The 19733-nt window shown below is 39.9% G+C and overlaps 2 protein-coding genes across 3 annotated transcripts in view; one reads left to right on the top strand and one right to left on the bottom strand.

Annotated features, from left to right (window-relative positions):
- Positions 1 to 1969, top strand: part of exoc2 (exocyst complex component 2) — a 49807-nt gene extending 47838 nt beyond the window's left edge. The window contains exons 24-28 of the mRNA XM_008278190.1: positions 333 to 388; positions 504 to 626; positions 842 to 903; positions 1244 to 1303; positions 1411 to 1969. Coding sequence (XP_008276412.1) covers positions 333 to 388; positions 504 to 626; positions 842 to 903; positions 1244 to 1303; positions 1411 to 1504 — 395 coding nt within the window. The 3' untranslated portion in view covers positions 1505 to 1969. The remainder of the gene's footprint in view (positions 1 to 332; positions 389 to 503; positions 627 to 841; positions 904 to 1243; positions 1304 to 1410) is intronic.
- A 7200-nt stretch (positions 1970 to 9169) lies between these two features.
- irf4l (interferon regulatory factor 4 like) lies at positions 9170 to 18462 on the bottom strand. Of its 2 annotated transcripts, none has more exons than XM_008278189.1 (9): positions 18399 to 18462; positions 17995 to 18199; positions 16766 to 16952; positions 16429 to 16502; positions 15647 to 15785; positions 15435 to 15536; positions 13442 to 13816; positions 12182 to 12291; positions 9170 to 10391 (listed from the first exon to the last, which is right to left on the bottom strand). In XM_008278189.1, exons 2-9 carry the CDS (start codon positions 18190 to 18192, stop codon positions 10230 to 10232), a joined length of 1347 nt encoding a protein of 448 aa, XP_008276411.1. In that variant the 5' UTR covers positions 18193 to 18199; positions 18399 to 18462; the 3' UTR covers positions 9170 to 10229. The 2 variants fall into 2 exon arrangements, with proteins under 2 accessions (XP_008276411.1, XP_008276410.1); XM_008278188.1 differs by having other exon boundaries at positions 17995 to 18249; positions 18399 to 18449.
- Between the last annotated feature and the right edge of the window lie 1271 nt (positions 18463 to 19733).

Below are 19733 nucleotides of genomic sequence, written 5' to 3'. Positions count from 1 at the left end.
CTTGGATTTTGTTAAACCCATCACAATCATCTTGTGCAGCACTACGCCAGGAATGCAGCGACGGTGTCCTTGTGAAATAGTGATGGACACATTAAATGCCATTAAAATGGTTAATTCACTGAAGGAACCAAGTAGGCCTGTCTTATTGCACAATCCAAACCTTCTGTAAAACTTGAAATTTTCAGTGTTTGTTGTTGTTTCCTGTAGCTAAAGGAATTTTGACAGCAGTAACATTAGCATAGTGGGCAGGGAAGAGAAAACTATGTGAAATGAACAGTGGAGATGGAAAGCTTTTTGTTACTTTCTGCCCTCTTCTTTCTCTTCTTTCCCAGGTGTAAGAAACTACCTGAAGGAAGCTCTGGTCAACATCATCACAGTTCATGCTGAGGTACACACTGCCCACACACCATGAACACTCATCTTGTTCTTTGAAAGATTTCCGATTTCTTCTGTCTGCTCACTTTCTGTTTTATCACTTCAACATCAAATTTTTTCTGGGTCAGGTCTTCACGGTTTCTAAGGATCTGGTACCTCGGGTTTTGTCTAAAATTGTTGAGTCAGTTGCAGACGAGATGTGCCGCCTCATGCAGTGTGTGTCCTCCTTCAGCAAAAACGGAGCCCTGCAGGTACACACTGGCACGCACATACACACAGTCATAGTGCCACTTCGCACTCATAGTAAGACCCTGACTCAAAAGCTGCGTTGTGGGGGATTCACCTGTTGTTTCTGATAATGCCATATTTCAGTTCAGGCTACCAACTGCTGTGAGCTGTTGATGATCTCCTGATTTCATCTGCACTGTTGTCATTTTTTTATTCTCCCTTCCCCACCCGGCTTCAGGCTCGACTTGAACTCTGTTCTTTGAGAGATGCTGTAGCCACATATCTAAATGCTGATAGCAAGTAAGTTACAACACACACATATTCATGTGAAGTGACAGAGACGGGAACTCACACATATGTGCACAGTGATTTATGTCAGTAAATGTCACAGACATAAATCTTAGCAGTCGCACATCCCTCACTACAATCCCTATTTATTTTAGTTTGTGGGTAATGGAAAGGAAGTGAAAGTAATCTGGTTCTGTTGTATGCATGCATTGTGGTGCACGCATGTGTGTGTCCATATATGTGTGTCAATGTGGGTAAGCCAGTGCCTGTATACACATGTAGGCCCATCCTGAACTACGTTTTCTGGTTTTTGAGTGTTACTACACGTATTAACTGAGTGCCTCATTTTTAGTTCCAGCTTCAAACTGGCTTTGGATGCCCTGCCTCAGTTACACAGCGGAGCTGATAAGAAGTGAGTCTGGCACATGTGACTAATTGAAGTGATCGTGATCTTTAGGTATTTTCTTTATGCTTTAATGGTGATTTTTTTACATAATTCAGGTCTGTCTGTTCCTCCAGGTTACTTGAAGAGCTGCTGAACAAGTTTAAGAGCAGCATGCAGCTCCAGCTTACCTGCTTCCAGCCCTCCTGCGTCCAACCTGTCAAGAGATAATCTGAATCCACTCTACCACCATTCTGCACTGTCTTTAATCCTTATCTATGTTCAGTCAGCTAATGAACTTTACTTATATCTTTTCATCACTTTATTGTTTACTCATCACTTTTTTCAGTGTCACTTTCAATTTCTGCTTTACTGGATTAAACACAAATGTCGGTTCATCTAATCTCGAGGACACTAAATGAGTTGATTTCACTGTTACTGTGCAGGACAGTCCCAGTTATACTGGTTATGCTAATCATGTACGGCCACTCACATAGCTAACATGCATTGTGCAAGAGGCTAACTTGCCAGTTCAGAGAAAGTTCTGGGTCAGGTGAGGGATGTAGGCTGCAACCAAGCTGTAGTCAGACTGAAATGTGTGTTATAAGCACTTGTTAAAGATGAAAAGTTGCTGTTCACGCTATGCTGTACTGCGCTATCTTCATTGCCCAATAAAATGAGACAACTTACTGTGAATGCGTTTTCATTCGGTTGTCCTCTCTGCTTAGATTTGGTATTTGACAAAATAATCTTAACTTAAGGCCCTCTTACTTGCTGTTCACATGGCCCTCAGCATCTGTATCCAGACGTGCATTAAATTTCCCTCTGAGTGTTTGATGGTTGACTGATTTGGTCTTCCCCAAATCTTTAGAAAAAACTGATATTGGCAAATATCTTTTTTTCGTTTACGTGTTGTCCTCACCAAAACCAAATCACTTCATTCTTGGCTCAAAGTCTTTCCTTTTCATTTCACTGAAGTCCAGCATGTCTGTCAAAGAGACACCAGATAACTCCATTATGGTACATTTAAATCTGTTTTCTTTTTGTTTGTTTTTTTTCTTATATTGCATCATAATGCAAATGCAAAACAGGCCAAAAGAAAAAATAAGAGTGGAGGAAAAAAAAAAAGAACAAACCAAACAAAGCCTGACAACTTATTTAAGTTATTTTTTTAAAAAAACAAAAAAAAACACTTACCTAAGTAGTCCAAATTTCTACTAATCCATCTACATCCAAGTATTAAATTCATAAGAATGTCTCTCTTTGGGGTCCTGGTACAAATAACATGTAACCTGCCTGACTATAAGAGACAGACAGTGTGCTAATTGCACTCGCTCTGAAACACAGGCAAGTGCTTCAGTCTTGGCACAGGACATATCGGTGAAAATCTGAGTTTCTGTGACAGTTTCGACAGCGCAAGGGGCATTGCATAACGTGAAACTCTGTGCTTGATGTCCAAAAAGAAAAAAAAAAAAAGTCCTTAGTACACAGCAGCAGAATTAAACAATCCTAAAGAACAAGAAAATAAACCTGATGAATGCAGGGAACACATTCGGTGGCCCGATAAAGATTGGGGTATTGCATGTATGGTGTGGACCTGGCCGGGACTACCACAGTGAATGCATAGCACTAGCAGTGAAGTATGGGGGTGGGAGTGGGATGATGTAGGACTGAATGAGTGCAAGAGTGGTTGGGGACATAACATTTATAGTTATCACCCTAAATGCCTGTGGATATACCAGAATACTGGCTGATAAGATGGCCCTCAGTCTGCAGAAGTCTGACAGAAAATTATTATTTCAGCATGAAACCTTTTCCAAAAAGCACTGCCAAAATCACACAAAAGTTATTAAAGCAAAAAAAAAAAAAAAGAAGTGGAAACTACGACCTTGACGAGGACGTCGCCTGACTTCAATCCAATAGAACACCTTTGTGGTATTTTAAAGAGAAAGATGTAGCAACACAAACCCTTGCCACCCAAAGAGGTGCTGAAAAAATCAGAAGAATGACAGAACATCTACTGAATTTGGTATCTTCCATCCTGAGGAGGATTGAGCATTTCATCAAAGACAAAGAAAGACATACAAAGTATTGAAAAAACAAAATAATTACATCTCAGTCATACAAAGGTGTGCTGACTTTTGTTGTACTGAGTTCCTACTGTGGGACCTGTAATTTTAATATACTAAATTCAGTTCAATTCAATTGGGTTAGTGTGGGGATAGCAGAAAAGCCGACAGAGAACAGATGAACAATACAAACAAAGCAAGTAAACCTGCAGTCTGAGAGCGAGGTGACCTTTTAGGATGATATGGTATGGTATATGATACAACATAGGTCATTAAGATAAGATGGTCCTTGGTATTTCCGAGTTTTGTATGTTAGAGCCAGGTTTTTAAAATGTACCCTGGATTTTATAGGGAGCCAGTGAAGAGAAGCTAATACAGGAGAAATATGATCTCTCTGAGACAGGATTTTCCTGATGTTTACGAAATTGGGTAGATGAAAAGATGCCATCCTACAGACTTACTTTATATGTATGTTCAAAGACATATCCTAAACAAAAATAACTCCAAGGTTCTTTACAGTAGAACTGGAGACCAAGACAATGCCATCTAGAGTAGCTATCTGGTTAGACGGCATGTTTCTGAGGTATTTAGGGCCAAATACAATAACTTCAGTTTTGTTTGAATTTAAATGAAGAAAATTACAGGTCATCCAGGCCTTTATGTCTTTCAGACATGTCTGGAGTTTGACTAACTGATTGGTTTCGTTTGGCTTTATAGATAAATATAGCTGCACAACAATGGAAATTTATGCAGTGCTTCCGAATAATATTGCCTAAGTGGAGCATGTACAAAGTAAATAACATTGGTCCTAACACAGAACCCTGTGGAACTCCATAGCTAACTTTGGTGTGTGTAAGAATCATCTTTAACACAAACAAACTGGACTTTATCTGATGAATATGATTCAAACCAGTTTAGTGCGGTTCTTTTAATACCAAAAATATGTTCCAGTCTGTAATATGATGTTGTGACCAGCCCTATCAAATGCAGCACTGAGATCCAGCAGAACAAGTATAGAAACTAGTCCAGTGCTGTTTCTGTACTATGACGCATTCTAAATCCAGACTGAAACTCCTCAAACAAACCACTTGTGTGTCACATAATTATCACATAATTGGCAGCAACAACTTTTTCAAGAATTTTAGAAATAATAGGGAGGTTGGATATGGGCCTATAGTTGACTAAAACACTTGGATCCAGAGTAGGCTTTTTGAGAAGTGGCTTTGTTATAGCAACCTTAAAAACCTGTGGCGTAGCCTGTTAGTAAAGAGAAGCTGATGATTAATTCAAGGAAATCCATCCTTGCACAGTCTAGTTGGTATGTGGTCTATCGATGTGAGCTCTGAGAGGCTTACAGCAGTGAAACAATCTAAGTCTGGTCCTATTGATGCTTCCAGAGCTGCTGCACCTAAAGATATGTTAATAAGGTTTTTTTAATTTATTTTTTATTTTTTCTGATATTCAAAACTTTACTTGCGAAGAAGGTCATTGGTCAACACTACTGAGAGCTAAAGGAACGCAAGGCTTCACAGAGCTGTGACTCTTTGTCAGCCTGGCTACAGTGCTGGAAAGAAACCTGGGGTTGTTCTTGTTTTCCTCAATTAAAGATAAATAATAGACAGTTCTGGGCCTATGAATTGCTTTTTTCAGTTCAAAATTTGTACATCTGAACTGTTGATTTTTCACTTTAGAGCGAACATGCTACTGTTCGACTTAGAAGTAATGCGATTCCCGATTTAGAATCACTTAACATTTAAGTGATATTGCACAGCACCCTATAGTCACTTTTGTTCCATGTTGTAAACTTATCTACAGATCAAAATGTCACACTCAGTTGTCGATTTGAATTCGTTGGTTTGTGTGCACCATGGTTCAAACCAGTGGCTTTAGTTATTCATCTCTGGAGCTCCAGCGCACAGTTCACTCATGCTGTCTGTCAAGTCAGTGTCTAGTTCTAAGGGAGGACGGGGCGTATGCAGGGTGGGGACGGTGCAGGCCGTTACTCGGGGCAGCAAACAGAAGCGCTGGATCCCAAAGGAAGATGATGACAATAGAAAGTGTGAATATGATTGTGGGCGTAGGGACTCAGAGAGCGAACGTTACGTTTGTGGTAGATCGAGTCGCTCAGTCAGAGAAGACAAACACGCCTCACATGAGAAAGTCTGACAAGACCAAAGGGGTCAATGAGGACAACATGGACGTGCTTTGTGGTGGTAGCCCATTAAGTTGTAACTGTTGAATGTGCAAGCCCCACCTATACGTTTCACAGTCATTCGGCTACAGCTTTCTGTTATTGTCTCCATTCAGACACCTCAGACTTTTTTTCTAACTTGGTTTCCCATCGACATGTAGGGGAAGGCCACACATATCAGGCAAGACTTGTTTTGATTCTCTGTGTTCTAAACTTAGCTCTCTATCCTCCCACGGATTCATTCACGAAGTAAGTTCAAAGCCCAAAACCTTATCCGCTCTCCACCAGCTTTCTGTTTACAGTAACAGAGGTAAGAAGGGGGAGTTTTTCTTTTTCTTTTATTTTTGTTTGCCAGTTTTCTGTTCCATTCAGGAGATCAGATGACGAGAGCTGCTCAAAAACGTAGGCTTTGATCTGTATTTTTCTTCACTGTGAGTAGGTAAATGAAAGGATGGAGAAATTTGACGCATCAGAGAAAACTTGTTTGTGTTCACCTTGATGGCGGAGCTTTAGCTGCTACCTGTTTTTAAGACCGACATTGTGCAGCTGGACTTACAAAAACATACAGAAGTTCTGGAGAATAACATACACAACATGCACACTGGAAATTTGTGGCATTTACAAGGGTGTTTTTTTTTCCATTATGTTTTTGTGACAAATCACTGTTATAATATGTTACTGTTGTTGTGACTGATATATTCGTTACTAAAAACAGGTATATTTTGGTAGTGGTCATTTTGATCATTTTACCTTACAAAACAGAACAGTTATTGATCAATTATAAATGAAAAAGTTAAAACAAACTGTAGGGATAGTATTAACCTTGCTAGAATGTTTGAATTGTTGCTAATTTAAACAAAAAAACTGATGATATTTAAATAGATTTCATACCAGCAATACTTCCCACATGTTAATGGTAATAAAGGAACACATCACTGGTGGCTACAGTGTGGCTCGTTGATGTTTTTGATATTTTGCCGACACAGGTGCTACATATACAGATAATATTTATTAGTAGGATACATTTATTGTTGGTTTTGGTCTTTTTATAGGACTTGTTAGCAAGATCACTATTAGCTTTATTTTGTCAACTGTATATTCATTCAGCATGCAACGCAGTGCTGTAATAGTAGATTAACCCATCGGTCCGTTGCTGGAAACCTTTTCTCTGGTATATGTATATATTGTTTTGTAAAACCAAACAGTTGGAAGATTTCACCTGAGAAGTTACAATATTTCACCTTTTATTGCTTTACAACAATGAAACAGTCGGTTTAATTAAGCTATTTTCGAAAAAAGAAAATAAAAAAATACACCAATACGCCTTAGGATCCCACAGTCAGTGTGGCTTTAAAAAAAAAAAAACACTTGAAGACCTTCCTTTCAAAGAGGCTTTTAACTCAAGTTAGGAACTCCTTTTTTAAAATTGTGATTTTAAGTGTGTTTACTGTTTCTTTTTATTGTGTGCTTGTGGCACTTCTTTTAAATGAAAAGTGCTTTATAAATAAAATGCATTATTATTGTTATTATTATTGTTGTTTTTATTATTATTATTGTTGTTGTTCTTAATACCATTACCACCAAATAAAAGATAATTTCATGTCAAAGTAAAAAGAAAAGATTTTTGCCAAAGTAATAAAGTAGTGAAAGTATTAAATGTAAAATACGTGATGGCATTCGTATTTACCCCCCTACAAGTCAGTATTTAGGACATGCATCTTTGGGTAGGTGTTAATCAGCTTTGCACATCTGGACACTGCAATTTTACCTCGTTCTTCTTTGCAAAACTAATTAAGCTCTGTCAGTTTACACAGGCATCATTAGTTAACATCACTTTTCAAGTCCAGCCACAAATTTTCAACTGGATTGCAGTCTGGTCTCTGACTCGGCCACTCCAGAACATTTACCTTGTTGCCTTTAAATTAGATTAGATTAGATTAAATAGAACTTTATTGATCCCTTTGGTAGGGTACCTCAGGGAAATTGTTGTACTAGCAAAAACACAACACCAACACAACATTATTAATAATAATAACAACAATGGATGCAGTAACAGTGCCAAAATATTGCACACAGTCCTGTGATAGAGCATGATGCTCTATCTCACCCCAATGTCCTCACTCCTCACCCCTCGCTCCCCACCTCTCCACCTCCCCCTCCCCCCCGAGCTCAGAGTTGAACAGTTTGATGGCTCGGGGGACAAAGGAGTTTTTGGTCTTGTTAGTTTAAATAATTTCTGTGTCGCTTTGTCTATGAGCTTTGGCTCATTTTCTTGCTGGAAAACAAATTTTCTCCTATGTTTTATCATCCCTCCAGGATTTCCATATACTTTTCTTAACTCATTTTACTCTCTACCTTTACAAGCCTATTACCAAGAAGCATCTGTACATTATGATGCTGACACCACCGTGCTTCATGGTGGGGGTGGTGTGTTTATGATGATGTGCAGTGTTTGGTGTCAGCCAAACATAGTGTCTCGTCTGAGTCTGATGGCCAAAAACTCAATTTTGGTCTCATCGGACCCAAGACTCTTCTTCCTGTTTATTTCAGTCTTCATATGACATGGTGAAGTCTGGGTGAGATTTAGTATGAGCATTTTCCAACAGTGTCTTTATCTTTGTAATTTTTCCATAAAGCTTTGACTGGGGAAGAACCAGCAACAGTTGTTGTACACAAAGTTTCTCCATTATCAACTGCCAGAGCTTGTACCTCCTTCAGAGGAGTCATAGCTGTCTTGGTGGCCTCCCTTACAAGTCTCTTGCTTGCACTGTCTCACAGTTTTTGAAGATGGCTGGCTATATGCAAATTTATGCCAGTGGCTTAAAGTTTTTCTTGTATCCGTCCTCTGATCATGCTTTTCAATAACCTTTTCAAAGAGCTGCTTGGAGTGTTCATTAGTCTTCATAGTGTTGTTGCAGCTGGGAGTAATGATTCACCAGGGACTGGTCCTTCCACAAGTTTCTTTGTATTACAATTTCTTGGGACACATTCACGGCACTCAGGTGATTTCCATTTTACCCTTGTTAAATTAGGGAGTTTTATTTTTAAATCATTGACATTACTTTGTAGAAATCTGTTTCCCCGTTGACACAAATGTCTTTTTTTTAATTGTTTTCTGAAAGGAAAATATAATTGACCACAATTTAATGTTGAAAAATGTTATAAGGAGAAAACTTTAAAGGTAGTTGAATACTTTTTATAGGCACTGCAAAAGTTGAAATAGAGGTTAAATGAATCCGTGAGTAGTAAACCCTGAAAGCCTCTGCCTGCTGATAAGACATTAAGCAGAGTAAGCTCTCTGAATAGTTTTTCAAAAACAACCTCATCTACTGATCACATCTTCTTGCTCATTTTCTAAATTATTTTGTGACTGTGACAGATATGTTTTTGTGGTTTTGTTTCTGATTGTTTTCCATGAAAGTGGAAACAGCCCCACAGTGTGAGTAGAAGCCAGGAAGACTTTCTCTGAGCTCAGCTCGGAAAGCGTGGCCGACCTCTTCCTCTCTCTCCGCCCTCCTGATGTCGTCACATTGTCTGTGATAACGAAGCGTTTGATTAACCAGCCTCATCCTGCATCTGAACCTCACATCCTGCACTGACACACGCATACTGACGTTACCCACAAAGCTCAGACAGTTATGAACAGAGCCTGTCACTGCTTACAGTTTATTGGGCTGTCTTTAATAACAGAAATTATCTTTCAGTACAAAAAAGCTCAAAACATTCACTTCAGCTCTTTCTCAGATGCCATGTATGACATTTAAATGGAAAATATACAATGTAAGTCATCTGTTTAATACAAAATAGAGTTGGAAAAAGCTTATCTGAAAATCATCTTCCTGAGTTTCTCATACAAACACAGCCAGGCACACGATTTCATTCTTAATTTACTAAATGGTGGTCATAGTGTCTCCTAGCAAAAGAAAATTATGTACAAGGAAAAAACATCTTTAAAAATCGACTTGAAGGAGAGGTTGAACATTTTAAGAAATATACTTATTCACTTTCTTGCAGATAGATGAGAGGAATGATGCCACGTGCATGTTTGTGCAGTAAATATAAAGCTGGAGCCAGCAGCTTGTTAGCTTAGCTTAGCACAAAGACCGTAAACAGCTAGCCTGGCTCCACCCAAAGATCACAAATTTGCTTCCAAGTGTCTCAATATTTAAAATATTCATATCTTATACGTCTTTTGAACAGATTAAGCACATTTAAAAATGGAAATTTGCTGATTTGCAAGGGGATTCAATTTATATGCTAAGCTAAGGTAAGCTAACCAGCTCCTGGTTGCAGCCTTACATGTAATGGATTGGCATGAGAGTGGTATCGATCCTCTTCTCTAACTCTCAGCGAAAAAGTAAGTAAGTGCATTTCCCAAAAATGTGGGACTATTTAATTAAGGCACTAAAATTCACGTCACAGTTTTCTACAGTACAATCACCTCAGCTGTCAGTTACATCTGCATAGTAAGTATAGAAAATATTCATTGTGCCTTGCAACTCTGCTTTCAGCCATACATACATACAGAGACAAATACACAGAAAACCATACAGGGCAAACAGTGGCTAACTAAATGTCCATCATTTTATGTATGATATTGTCAAAGTTTGTCCTCTTGACTCATGGTTTCCTTGCCTGTTGGGTAATATGCCATTGCTGCATTTTGAAGTTTTCAACAGTCACTTGAACACACAGGTCACTCCTGCAGGCTGCTGCTGTGGTGGTGTGTGATGGCCCTCTGGTAGTCCTCAGAGGCGTTTATGTGCTCTGTGACTCCCGGGTGCTCGTAGCTGCGGTAGTAGTGACCTCCAGTCTGCTGGGCGTAGTACAGGAGCTGCCTGGCAAACAGAGGCTCCACCTGCAACACAGGAGGGCCACAGAGTCAGCAAAAGCCTTAAATATGGCCTTTAGTAGTTTAAACTATGCTTTAAAAAGTGAAAAATAGGACTTGAAAGGGTACACGTTGACACAAGTTTGTGGAAACTTTTTTGCCCTCATAATATTAGGAAACTTTAAAGACAGATTTTACCAAAAGCAGTCTTCAGTCACGTGATGACAGGTTGCACTGACGTGATCAAAGTTCCAATCTGACAATTTAGCAAACTCCATGTGTTGCAAAAAGACTACAAATTGTGGCTGAAAGCTTTTTTTTTTGTCAAACTACTTATTTCCAAGGTCAATCACGAACCTTTAATTTCATAATGTGTCTTTTTTTTTAACTCCATTTAAACACATTGTACACACTAAAAATGCAATACAGCGGCATTTTTCTCACCCAGAAAAAATAAGTGACTCTGAGTACACACTGTGTTCAATCTAAAACTTCTTTTTTGTTCGAGCTTTGAGCTTCTTCAAAACGATGAGATAAACCACACAATGAGTTTGTGTGTGCGAGGCGAGGTTAAGAAAGCAACCTTTAATCACCTCTCTGTTGTCGTTGGTTTTAAATGTCAGTATAGAACGCTGTTGTCATTAATCTGAATTTATGCTGATGTTATCAGATGACTTTATGTCTTTAAAAAGATTTAATCAGAAATGAAACATTGCAGTTTGAGAACGACTACATGTAGAGTTTATTGAATCAATATTTCATACCTGTTTCAACGTCTGAAAACAGAAAAGCAATATGTAAACGAGAAGTATGTTGTGAGTTGTGCTTTTTTAAAGCACAGTATAGATGGCAATAGGGAGCAGGAGGAGACTGAGGAGATGACCACAGCTGTCACTATGTCAGCCCCATTCCTCTATGTTGGCTGTAATGCACAGTTCTCTTGTATGCCTACTTCAAAACGAAAAAAGAGGACATTTTGCCATTTTCTAATTGTGCAGGGGTTTTTTTCATTGCCTTTAAAAAAAAAAAAAGTGGAAGAGCTACTTGCTACTAAAGGTCAAACAAATCACATGCACCAATGCAGCAATAGTAATAAATGGTGCATGGTTTGGTTCAACCCCAAGTTGAAACTGTGTCAAAAATCCCATCTTCTGAAGCTGAAAGAGCTGATTTGGAACTTGAGTTAGCTTGTTTATTTCACTTTTTGCTATAGACATGAAAGATGTTTAGCAACTCTGAGCTCTGGAACCAGGATGCTGCTGAATCTCAGCGAGACCTATTTATAAACTCAATTGGGTCCTGAAACACTGCAGACATGACTGATGCAGACTTTCAAATCTTAGGTTTTACCTTTCAAATCTTAGGTTTTAACTTTCAAATCCTATTTTTCACTTTTCAAACTTTACTTAAAAGTTTCAACACTTGGGCGCCACTATAGCTCACCTGGTTGAGCTGGCGTCCCATGTGCAGGGCTACAGTATTGATGCGGAGGTCATGCTTTCAAATCCCGCTCATGACCCTTTCCCCCATTCTTCTCCCCTACTTTCCTATGTCTCTCTCACTAACACTATCCAATAAAGGCACAAAGGCCAAAAAAATAACTTAAAAAAAAAAAAAAAGTTTCAACACTTAACTTTCAACATTTCAAATGTTACTTCTGATTTTAAGAACAGAAGTATTCATTTGACCACAGACCTTCCCAGTAAATATTTAGGTTTCGTTCGACTTAAAAACCAAATTAATGTTTACATAAATAGAAGTATTGTGAAGAGACGAGAGTTAGGGCCAATGCAGTTAAACACTGGGGCAGCAGTCACCTGGACAGTGAGGATCCGTCTTTGTCTCTGCGGGTCCAGACACTCTTCAAAACTCAGCAGGACCTGGAAACGAGACAGCGGCCGACCATGGAGCCCGTAACTCTGGATCTCTGATTGCCAGGAAACAGACAACAGCACATCATTACTAACCCTGGTATCTAAAATACATCTCAAAATGGGAAATAGTTTCTGAAGAATGTCTCTTGAAGTGGCATGACATTTGGGGTGAATCGAATGGAAAGTCCTGATCACATCATTTATGCAAATACATTTATCTGTCAGTTTGTCACAGCTGGAGCTGCCTTAGCATGTGGGTGGGTATGATGTGGCTGTGCAGAAGTCAGGTGACTGTCAGCTTATCATGAAACACTAATTTAAGAAGTTTTTAGCTACCCCAATGGTAATCTGGTATTGTTTTAAGTAAATTGTTGAAAGTTCTCAGATTTCACAAAGTGCTTTACAGGAAATAAGCTTATTTTAATACTGATCGAAATGTGTCTGTCAAAAACTGTCAAGGACTGAAAGCTTGCACCACATATCAGGACAGATTTGTAGATTTGTTCCTGATATAAATCTAAATTTTAGACTATCATTGAGGTTAGCTTCCATTTCTTGTGTTAAAACCATGTTAGACAGTCAAGAGGTTTGACTTCTTTCGTTCAGTGCTAAAAGTGTTTGGTGGCAAAAGATGGTTTTGTTACTCCATGCGCTGTATTGTAAAAAAATAAATAAATATTTAGCCAGCCGTACTTGATTGACAGTAAACTAATCTATTTCTGATTTTAGGAACACACACAGTAAGGTGAAAAGCAGTGTGAGTTTCAGTGCAAGTGAAATGAAAACACAGTCCAGTACACCATGTTGAAATGGACAATACAGTAGAGTACATTTGGTGAACTATGTATCCTGGAAAGAGCTACACAACATTTTGAGGAAAACTAACTAATTATCCTCTGTAGGGTAACCTGCAGGAGCCTATCCCAGCTGACTTAAGGTGAAGGCAGGGCACCCCCTGGACAAGTTGCCAGCCTATCACAGGGCTACCAAACAAATATATGTGAAAAGTTTTTATCGAGTATCTGACCAAAATGCTAAACATACTGGTCCAAGTTCCTTAAATATGAGGACTTGCTATTTAGTATTGTAAACTATACATCTTTGGGTTTTTAAAGTTTTGTTTTTTTTTTTGTATTTTCTAGACAAAATTTAAGAATATTAGGACTTCAGTCACATGTTGCAGCCCTGTTTCTGCTGTCTCACCTGTGAGGTAATCCTGTGTGTGGAGCAGTTTGCAGGTGACCTCTCTCTCCAGCTTGTTGGGTTTGTCTCCGTATGGCGACAGGCCTCCCTGCCAGTACACTCTGCTCTGACACAGCCTCCGTGCGTAGAGTCCATCAGCGCCCATCCACAGTAGCACCCCCCTCTCCAGGGTGGTTGGCGGGCTTGGTGGACACTCATCTGCCCTCCTATGGGCTGGAAGGCTGTCCACGGGCAGTGGCACCACCTCAGGACCTCCAGGCGTCAGGAAGTGCTTCTCTGGGGAGCATGGAGTGATGTGGCAGCCCTCTGGACTGGATGTGGTCACTTCCCTCACCAGAGTGTCCCGCAAATACACAGACACATGCAGACGGAAGTCTGGATGGAGGAGACACATGTACAGTCTAATGACATGCTGTTTTTCACACTTTCGGATGCTTAATCTTTTCGACTGTTTCTCTGTGGACTTCAACAGAGTAGTCTGTTATCTTGATGAATTTATCTGTGCTGTCACAGCTGTCATTACAGATCGAGATTTTTGCAGACTAGTTTGAATCGAAAGGGTAACTCACTGGACATGCAATTAAAATAAATCTTTAAACAATTCAGCAATTGTTTAGAATGACAAAATTAAAATGACAAAGTCTGAAGAATTAATCATTTATTAACTTTTGCTGGTTAATGTTTTTCAGTGTTTGAAGCATTTTCTTTAACCCTTCTGATAAGATTGAATTCCAAAGTCATATCACAGTGATTTCAGTATTAACTGCACTCCAAATTTAGACATGGGCAGTTGTGCTGTTGTACTGCTGTACTGCTTTCACTTCTAGATCCGGTTTAACGGCCACAAAAGCTTCTTTTATTTTTTGAACTCTTTGTAAATTATAATGTCACAGACACAGTAAATTGGAAATTGAACCTGGACATGGGGAAACTTTCTTTGTTTGACAATTTATTGTATTGGCCTACATGCCAAGGCACCCTGTCATTTTCTGGCCAAACATCAGTCAGGTAGACTGTAGTCTGACTCACTAGATGTAGACTACGGGTATAAGCCTGCCTTTGGCTGTCATCTCCTTCCATAATCTACATGTTAACATTTTCAAAATCCCCTTCACTATGGAAACAACAGCCTCCAGCCAACAACCTTCCACACAGAAATGTTTGAGTTTTTCCAAGGATTTGAATCATGCAGCATGGCATTTCTGCTAGTTTTTTCTGTGAATTAGCTGGTTTGTTGGCTTGTCTCTCTGCATGCAAATGTTGAACCAACACAACTTGCATGTCTTTTTTTTGAAGGAACGCCATCGCAGTATCCTGTTGTTAGGGTTTAAAGAATAAAAACATGCAAGAGCTTTTTTTTTCTCCTACAGCAGAATGATACTGAGGTGCAGTCAGACCATTCTACACAGTGCTGTGTCAGCTCTAGAGAATGTTCTGGCTATGCGAGACAAGATAAACAGGGAAACTAGATTGGCTGTAGACAATGTCTGTCTGTTAGTACCAGAAATCTTTGTCAATCTTTGTCTGTTTGATGTCTGGTCTGGCAGGTAGCGAAGAGTATGCCAAACACCAGCTGATGGAGAGATACTAATAGTATATGTAAGAATCTAAAATATCTGTGATTGCTTCTCCTTGCATTGTTTGTAGCTCCCTCACATGATAAATCAGATTACTTTAAATTAGACTTAAAATGCCAAATTAATTTTAGCTAAAATGAGGCTACATTGCTTAAAGGTTAATCTGGATCAATGTTTTAATCTGTAACTAGGTATTACGATCACATGTATACCATATGGACGTACATGTCCAAACAGAGATATCTATAGCTGTTTATGTAAATAGGTATTCCTAGTCTTAATTTGGGGATTTTTGTAAAAGATTCTGTTTTAACAACAGCTGAAATTACATTAAAAAGGATCTAATGCTCAGGTGACAATCCATAGACCTCTCCTTTGATATCATAGTGTAATGTGAAATGAAAGTTTCTGCATACCTGAGAGTGCCTCTGCAGATCTGATGCCGGCGTCCAGTGAGAAAGGCGAAGGCTGGCTGTCAGCAGGACCATACGAGTAGATTGAGGCTCTGAGCTGGTATCCTGTACGCACAGAGAGACAGAAAAGAGCTCAGTGCAAGAAAGAAAGTTATTAGTGCAATACTAAAACTACTGACAATGCTATTACTTATATATAGCAGTGCGTGGCATACCATTTTCCATGGCGGGGCCCTGCCAGGGCAGGCCGCGGGGGGGACAGGGACACTGAGAGAAAGGCAGCTCAGGCAGAGAGGCCTGTTCCTGACAGTAATCTCTCCAGCTGCAATCTGGACTGGGCATGTACTGAGGCATCTGTAGGCAGAGACGCAGACTACTTGTTCAGCATAGTTAAACATGATGTCTTATTAGTACTTCAAAGCAGACGCTGTCATGAAAGCAAGACTTTTCATTGTTTCATATTGTGCAACAACCTCCAATGAAGAAGAAAATGAAAGTTTTGCATTTTAAAATGTATCAAATGTAGCTTTTTTGATTTAGATATATGCATCTAAAGTAGAAGACCCTGTCAGTACACCAAATGACCAACTTTGATCTTGGTTAAAGTGTATATTAATTATACGAATATTCTTAGGAATGCTGTAAATTCCCGATCACGCGCCTGGCACACCACCAGCACCACATTTATGTGTTATTTCAAATGCCAAATGTTGTCAGTGAATTAGATGTCTGTCTTTTTAATATCAATTTCTGACATGGTTTTCTTTAAAACTTGCACATCACTGTAAATAGGAGACCGATGTCATCAAAACTCCAAAGTTTCCATCAACCCCTGAAGTCAGCATAGTTGGTTAGGCTTTTGGATAGATATCAACAAGCTGCAGCCTTCACTTAATGTCTCATGTTTGTAAGGTCATTCATGCATACACACTTCTCTGTCTCTCTCTCTCTCTGTCTTAAGTCCCGCCCCACTCATTTCCATGCGTATGAAAATCACCTGAGTCACGGTGGGGTAGGAGGGATGCATCTGGTAGCCCACTGGACTCAGAGGACTGTCCTCCTGTCTGGGTCCTGCAGGCAACATAGACAAGTTTGGTAAGTGTGAACAAACTGACTGAAAAGACACAGGAAAGTCCACAAGGGTTGACATCATGCGGCTTGACATTAAGTGGTGGTTTGACACAGCTGCACTGAGGAGAAACTCACCTTTATTATTCACACACAGCTGTACACAGGGAATTCATTTAGAAACTGGTAACCACATCAGGGACTAATAATCATACAGCAAGCTACACAGCTCAAATGGGTTAGGATGAGTTTTCAGTGGGACTGACTTTTCTTTGCGCCCTCGGGGATGATGCGGTAGACCTTGTACGGGTCAGAGATGTCCAGCTGGCTCCTCTCCACCAGCTCCTCAAAGTCGTTGCTCTTGTTGAGGGCGCAGCGGAGGCGCGTCTTCCAGGTCGGTGGGTCCGGCTTGTCGATCCCCTCCCGAAACTTGCCTTTAAACAGCGCCCAGGCCTGCAGACAGAGAGCCGGGACAACTTTAGAAACTTTGCGACAGTTGAGCCTGAGAGGATCAGAAACCTGCTCTGTTCCATGTCTTACTAGACGGCGAGCAGAAGTAGGTTTAAAGGCTAAGACATCCTCTGTAAAGGCATGGAGAGCTGCACTGATCACTGATTGATTAAACTAACTAAAGATCAGTCTGGGGGTTTTTTTTGGTTTTTTTACACAACCAGGGCAAATATTTGCCAAATCCAGCACTTGAAATGGTTTCAATTCCTATTTTTCTTCTATTAACTGTTCTGTACTGCACTAAAAAAAATACATTTGAGCTCAACAAAAAAGAAGCTTGCATCAAAATGTATTCTTATGACTACCTCTAGTAAAATTATGTTCAACCACAAACTACATTAAGTTTGGGGAACCAGTCTCAACTAACTGAAGCTGTGCAGGCATGGTAACATCGAGGAGGGACTAGAAGTCCTGAACACATGGCATTAAGTTACCTCAACTTGAATTTAGTTTTAAATCAACTAACCTAGAAATTAGAGTTTAAATGACACACAATAATAAGTTGATGCAACATTATTATGTCAACACAAATCACCAAAATCATGTGTGGAATTATCTAAACCAGTAAATTCTCTCTCTCTCTCTATATATATATATATATATATCGCAGCCCATGCATTGAATTAAGTGATGAAAATAAATTCCTTGAATTACGTTTTAGGGCGTTTGGGCAAACCAATGATTTTAGAAAGAGTAATCTTGACTATTTTGAAATTTTCAACAGTTTTCTGACATTTTATAGCCTTAATTCTGCAGGTTAAATGAAAACAGTCGTTAGCTGGTCACACCTTAAACTGTAAATCTCCTTTTGGACAGCAAAACAACGTGTTTCACACAAGCTGCATTAAAGACGTTAAATATGAACAGTGTGGCGGACTGAGGCGTTAATCGTGAACACTCACGGACAGTTCTGATCACTTTGCGCACCACTGTCTGACAGTCACATGTGATGTCTGTGTGGAGGACCAGGACGCGGCTCTCCTACCTTAAAAAGCGCGGCATCCTCGTCCCGGTTGTAGTCCTGCTTCCCTGCGTGTTTCCACGGTATCCTGAAGATGGTCTTCTCGTCGTTCTCCCACACCAGCCCTGGATATTTACCGCAGTCCACCTGCTCGATCAGCCACTGGCGCAGCTTTCCGTTGCCGCTGCTGCCGGAGCCTCCGTAGTCCAGCTCTGGGTTCATTTCTGACCTGAGAACGACCCACTGTCAGCTCCTCTAATCTGATATCTGATGTGTAGCCTGTGTGTTGTGAAAGTAGTGTAGGTTTAGCAGAGAATAGTGACTCTGTACAAGTGAAGTAAAACTTTCTGAAAGTGAGCCCACTGATCTCCCACGCGGACTAGCGTGGCTCTAACGCGCCCTGGATGAGCGCATCGAGGCTGTCTTACCTGTGGCACTCGAAACCCGTCAAGTTTTGAAATCAGTCAGCGTCAGAAAGCCCTCATCATTCCGGCGGGCCCGCTTAAATCCTCGCAGCCTATAGCGAGCTGAGGGAGGGCGGAGACAGAGCCGGGATGCTGAGAAGAAGGACGCACCTGCTGCTGCTGCTGCTTCTGCTGCGTCTCTCCTGCGAAGCTTATCAGCGCTCGAACAGCGCCACATCTCCAGTAAGACACCGGGGGAAACCCTGCCGCCGTCAGCCGCCACTGTCACACACCCGCACACGTGGAAAATCATGGCACGGAGACGAAAACATTTCTTTGAAATGATAAAGCTTTACGCAAAGCAGCTGTACAGTGGAGTGGTCTTGCTGTAGAAATGATAGACAAAAACAACAACACGAGTTTGTTCCCATACTGGAAGATTATCGTGAAGCAGCAGACAGTAAGAGCCTCCCTTATGAGATTATTATAAACTGTGCGCCACATCTTCATAAGGCCTGCTCGAAGAAGTTCACGTTGGAGTCACTAAAGCACAAAACACGCAGAGTTAGGAGTCTGTGAAATATTTAATTTCTAAAAGATCCACGCAAAACACAACTCAGCAGCCTTTAAAGCTCACGTTCTGACTGAATCAAGTTCCCAAATGTTTAGCAGTGATGGAAGATATTTGACTTGGATAAAAGTAGTGACACCAGTGAATACTCAGTTACAATACAAAAGTCCGACATTCAAATTATTGCTCCTATAAAAGTGCAGAATTACTGTAATATAAATGTACTAAACAATTATTTGCTTTGGGAAGTAGCAAAAATAGACCTGGTTCAAACTGTGCTTAATAACTAGTGGCAACAAAACACCTAAATAATTAAAAGTAACTCACTTAGAATGCTTCTTGTCAGTGTTTATATTATATTATGGATCAAAACTGAATGTCTAACTTTGCATCATAAATCACTTGGTGTGTTTGTACAGTCTTATCTGTGACTAGATTCTGTCAGAAACATGTAGTGGAAAAAAAACCACCATATTAACCTCTGAAACGTAGAGATGCATAAAATAGACAATACTGAAATCCACAACTCAGAGTAAATAAATGTAGTCACATTTAAACCACTGCTTTTGGATTGCAGCCTGTGTCATCCTTTAGTAGTTTGTAGTTTGTAGTTTGTACAGTAGTTTGATATATCCATACAAATACAGTGCTTGAGGTGCAACTTGCAGGTTACTTGAGTATTTACACTTAACACTGCTATATACTGTTACTATTTCATAAGTCGTACTTTTAAACGGAGCTACATTTTTCTGACAGCAGCTATATTACAGATTAAGATTTTACATAAA

The sequence above is a fragment of the Stegastes partitus genome, unplaced genomic scaffold (genome assembly GCF_000690725.1).
Source record: "Stegastes partitus isolate 25-593 unplaced genomic scaffold, Stegastes_partitus-1.0.2 Scaffold118, whole genome shotgun sequence".
Lineage (NCBI taxonomy): Eukaryota > Metazoa > Chordata > Actinopteri > Pomacentridae > Stegastes > Stegastes partitus.
The sequence above is the reverse complement of the archived record's forward strand: the minus strand, read 5'-3'. Positions and strand labels throughout refer to the sequence as shown.

Excerpts from the sequence above, each read along its gene's own strand:
- irf4l (XM_008278189.1), bottom strand. The coding sequence starts at position 18,192 with ATGAACCCAGAGCTGGACTACGGAGGCTCCGGCAGCAGCGGCAACGGA. Across the intron at positions 13,817-15,434 it reads ATCTGCAGAGGCACTCTCAG|ACTTCCGTCTGCATGTGTCT; the intron begins GTATGCAGAAAC and ends TCCTCCATCCAG. Across the intron at positions 12,292-13,441 it reads CACACAGGATTACCTCACAG|AGATCCAGAGTTACGGGCTC; the intron begins GTGAGACAGCAG and ends CCTGGCAATCAG.